The sequence below is a fragment of the Nematolebias whitei genome, chromosome 10 (genome assembly GCF_014905685.2).
Source record: "Nematolebias whitei isolate Nwh7 chromosome 10, NemWhi1, whole genome shotgun sequence".
Taxonomy (NCBI): Eukaryota; Metazoa; Chordata; class Actinopteri; order Cyprinodontiformes; family Rivulidae; genus Nematolebias; species Nematolebias whitei.
This window is the reverse complement of record NC_056507.1, coordinates 13,389,068-13,393,077: the sequence shown is the minus strand read 5'-3', so window position 1 is coordinate 13,393,077 and position 4,010 is coordinate 13,389,068. Positions and strand designations below refer to the sequence as shown.

The window sequence follows — 4,010 nt, the reverse complement described above, 5'->3', positions numbered from 1 at the left end:
ACCATCCATCCATCCATCCATCCATCCATCCATCCATCCATCCAGCCAGTCAGCCAGCCAGCCATTATCTTCTGCTTGTTCCAGAGTCGGGTCATGGGGGCAGCAGCTTGAGCAGGGAGATTCAGATGTCTCTTTCCACAGCTATCTCTTCCAGCTCTTCTGGGAGGACCCCAAGACGTTCAAGGTCAAGATCAAGGTGTCTTTATTGTCATTCGCACCACATGTTGTACATGCGGTGGAATGTAATTGTGTACACAGGGTCATAGTTACATCCAAAAAAAAATACAAGTTGTAAAGAAAAACAGTAATAAGATCTAAGACACGCACTAAGAAATATGTTAAGCTAAGAATATGGTAAGCACTAGTAGTACAAAACAATAAAACTATGGTTCTCAGGCCAACCGAGAGATGTAGTCTCTCCAGCGTGTCTTGGGTCTTCCCCGGGGTCTCCTCCCAGTCGGACATGCCTGAAGCACCTCCCTAGGGAAGCATCCAGGGAGCATCCTTACCAGATGCCCGAACCACATCAACTGGCTCCTCTTGACATGGAGGAACAGTGGTTCTACTCTGAGTCTCTCCCGGATGACTGAACTTCTCACCCTATCTCTAAGGAAGAGTCCAGCTACCCTGCAGAGGAAACTCATTTCAACCGCCTGTATCCACGATCTCATTCTTTCAGTCACTACCCAGCGCTCGTGACCATAAGTGAGTGTGCGTAGACCAAATGGTAAACAGAGAGCTTTGCCTTACAGCTCAGCTCCATCTTCACCATAACGGACCGGCACAGAGTTTGTAATACTGCAGATGCTGCACCAATCCATCTGCCAATCTCACGCTCCATTCTTCCCTCACTCGTGAACAAAACCCCAAGATACTTGAACTCCTCCACTTGAGGCAGAACCTCATCCTCGACCTGAAGATTAGTTAATTTGTTCAGTTATTTATTTAAATAATAGCTAGCTAACTAAAAGTGGGTTGACAGCATTTGGCTGCTGTCTGAACTCGACCAACAGACGTCATTAAAACTCACACATTTAGTAAAAATTGTGTTGTTTCAATATGAGAGTGCTGCTGGGTAAACACATTGTTGGGCTGATCATCAATCAGTGCAAATCTCTATAAATGCATACGTTTTTGCAGTTTGGTGATACTGAGCATGTTGGTGTTTGCACAATGTTATGTTAAGAAGGAAAGAAATCAGCAATGATTTCAAATGAGTAACCGTCACTGTTTCCCACCAGTCTGGGAATGTTACACTACAATTTCCAAATACGTTAAATGGCAACATTTAACAGTAAAAAATAAAAATAAAAAAGTCAGGCAGGATTTTTGCACAATGTGCTGTCATTGTGAGTAACATCAGGAAATATCACGTACCTCTGAAGCCTTTGGGGATTGTCTTGCATGACTCCAGGCTGTTCTTGAGGTATCTCAGGTTTGCTTTCACAGTTTTAATGTTAACCGTGTCGGAGACTTGCATCCTCTCTACATCTCTGCGCAGTTTACCCACCTAACACCCCCAGCACACACAAACACACACCATGAAGGAAACATTTATGAATAAAACTGTATTTTTATCTAGTTTGCGGTACCTCCTTGGACAATGTCTGTGTCTGAACGTTGTTCATCTGCACGTGCACCGCACTGATGTCTGTCTCCAGCCGGCTGAGCTCCTGGCCCAGCAGGCGCAGAGAAAGAATTGTGTACAGACCCTTATGATGGAGGTACTGAAAGGGCTGCAGCCGAGCTGTAATGTTCTCAACCTGAGCCTGAATCTCAGGAAGACGCTGGCTGGAGACCGTCAACTGCAGGGAAACAAAACAGTGAATTTCTTCGTTGAAACTGAAAGTCTGTGAATGAAATGCTACAGCCAAGTTGATTGATGGAGATCCTAAAATTGATTTCAACACTTCAGCTAAAACTCAAATGACAATTCTTCAAACAATCCAAGTAACAAAGTGTTTTTTTCTTCTTTCTGTGAACTAAAAACATTAATTTACTTTAGGACAAGAGATTAGCTCTTATTTACCTGCCCGTCACGTTCTGAAAATCAAAAAGAGTTCATCTTTTTTGCAAACTACCCATTTATTAGGTGAGTAATGTACAAGAAGCTAAAGTAACTAAATAAACTGAACTGTCTGTTTTTATATGTTAGTAAAAAAATTATTATATGTGCTGTGGAACTTAAAACTGAAATAAAGCCTAGGACTAAAAGTTGAAATCCTCATAATGTGAACACTGATGTATTCTGCAATTTTCAGCCTATTTTAGTCATTCCTATACCAAAGTGTTCAGTTGAATGAAAAAATGGGTGCTGTGTCTTTCGGTTAATGACATTTGTGTACTTTTGAATAAATTATAAATAATTTTTACAGCTCTGTGTGCTCCTTTTGATTTTAGCTCCTAGTTTGATACTTCCGGTTATCGTTTTGCTACTTTAAGCATTTAACTACTGATCTGCCACCATTAACTAGCATATTAACGTTCATTTTTGTCCGTCATTGTGGAGCAAAGAGGTGGGACTGGAAATACCCTCAATCTGTCAGTCTGTCCATGCATGCTGTGAGTGCAAATTACCTTGGGGTCAAAAAATTTATATATATATATATATATATATATATATATATATATATGCTTTTCCTTAAAAGTATAGTTTGGTAAAATGATCAGGGTGTCTGGTGTAGTAGCTGAAGATTAAAAGATTAATCTATGGTGGCCAAGGCCACCTTTGGCCACCCCCTGACTCCGCCATTGCACCTGGCGGAGGATAAAATTGCTCCCTTCATTCGCCAGGATCCGTCTCTCTGCATTGACTCGGGCAGGAAAAAAAGAAACAATTACCCCTATTCTTCTCCACACTGTAACTCCTAACCAGTTGAACATCTTGCATCAAAAACATTAATATTTACTTGTAATCCTTGTCCAGAAAAAAACACACATCTTGAAAACTACAAACACATTATTCAAATCATTCAGTGATGGGGGCCATTGGTGTACAGATTGTTTAGAATGTATGCTACTTTTAGCTTTTAACCTGCCTTTTGCTACTTTTAGCTTTAAGCTAACTTATTGCTGCTTTAAGCCAGTATTTTGTTCCTTTTAGCTAGCTTTTAGCTATTTATTTATTTCTTGGTGTGGGGATTCATCATATCCTGGACTGAAAATTTCAGCAAAGACATTCAGAACTCAGCATTCATTCTGCTTTTTCACATAAATTTGATTTCACTGGTTTTCTTTTGTTTGTTATTTTTTTGGGTGTGATAAATCATTTTTGACAATCGTCAGCATAAATGAAGGATTGATTTGCTGTTTCTTTAGCAATGGGTGGTAGAGCAAACTTCACACATCAATTAATAACCTAAAACAAAAAACAGAATGTATTTGACTAAGTCTTGCTTCTTTTCACACAGTCATTTTTATTTTCTATTTACATCCAAGACATGCATTTTGAGTGTAAAAAATGGAAATTAGCCAAAACTTGAAATTATAAATTTTAAAAGTACTGACTTTTCAAATCATTTCTTGCTTTTTGTTTTTTTGAGCTAATATTGTGTAAAACTGATATTGTGACAATCATATCTAAAATAAGAGTAATCTAAAACGGCAATGATGAAGTTTGAATTTTTAGGGGTTCCTACCTGTTCCTGCAGGCTGCTCAGAGATCCTTCACAGGTCTGAAGCTGCAGCAGTACAGCCTCGTACTTCAGAGCAGGAAAAGACCACATGGTGGAGTTTACCTCACACTGACACATGTCGTCCTTCTTCAGGCCGGCCACACGTTGAGCTGAGCCAGCTTCCTGCAGATACACAATGAAACACTGCTGGGATCTACAGCTGAAGGTGGATCGGTTTGAAAAGAATCATCAAAGTGATACAATCACAAATAAATGAGAAAGAAAAATCTCATTTTTATATCTTAGCTCTCCACCTTTTCTGTAGAGAACATTTAAAGTTTAACTTACGGTGGAAGTCAGCAGTAGCAGGAGCAGCAGCATGGTGTTTACAGCAGG

The 4,010-nt window shown here is 39.8% G+C and overlaps 1 protein-coding gene across 1 annotated transcript in view; it reads right to left on the bottom strand.

The window, feature by feature from the left end:
* Positions 1–4,010, bottom strand: part of si:ch211-194m7.4 (olfactomedin) — a 5,520-nt gene extending 1,510 nt beyond the window's left edge. Inside the window, exons 1-4 of the mRNA XM_037682660.1 lie at positions 3,963–4,010; positions 3,639–3,797; positions 1,593–1,805; positions 1,378–1,510 (exon numbers count right to left, since the gene is read on the bottom strand). Of these exons, the coding sequence (XP_037538588.1) occupies positions 1,378–1,510; positions 1,593–1,805; positions 3,639–3,797; positions 3,963–3,995 (538 nt within the window). The 5' untranslated portion in view covers positions 3,996–4,010. The remainder of the gene's footprint in view (positions 1–1,377; positions 1,511–1,592; positions 1,806–3,638; positions 3,798–3,962) is intronic.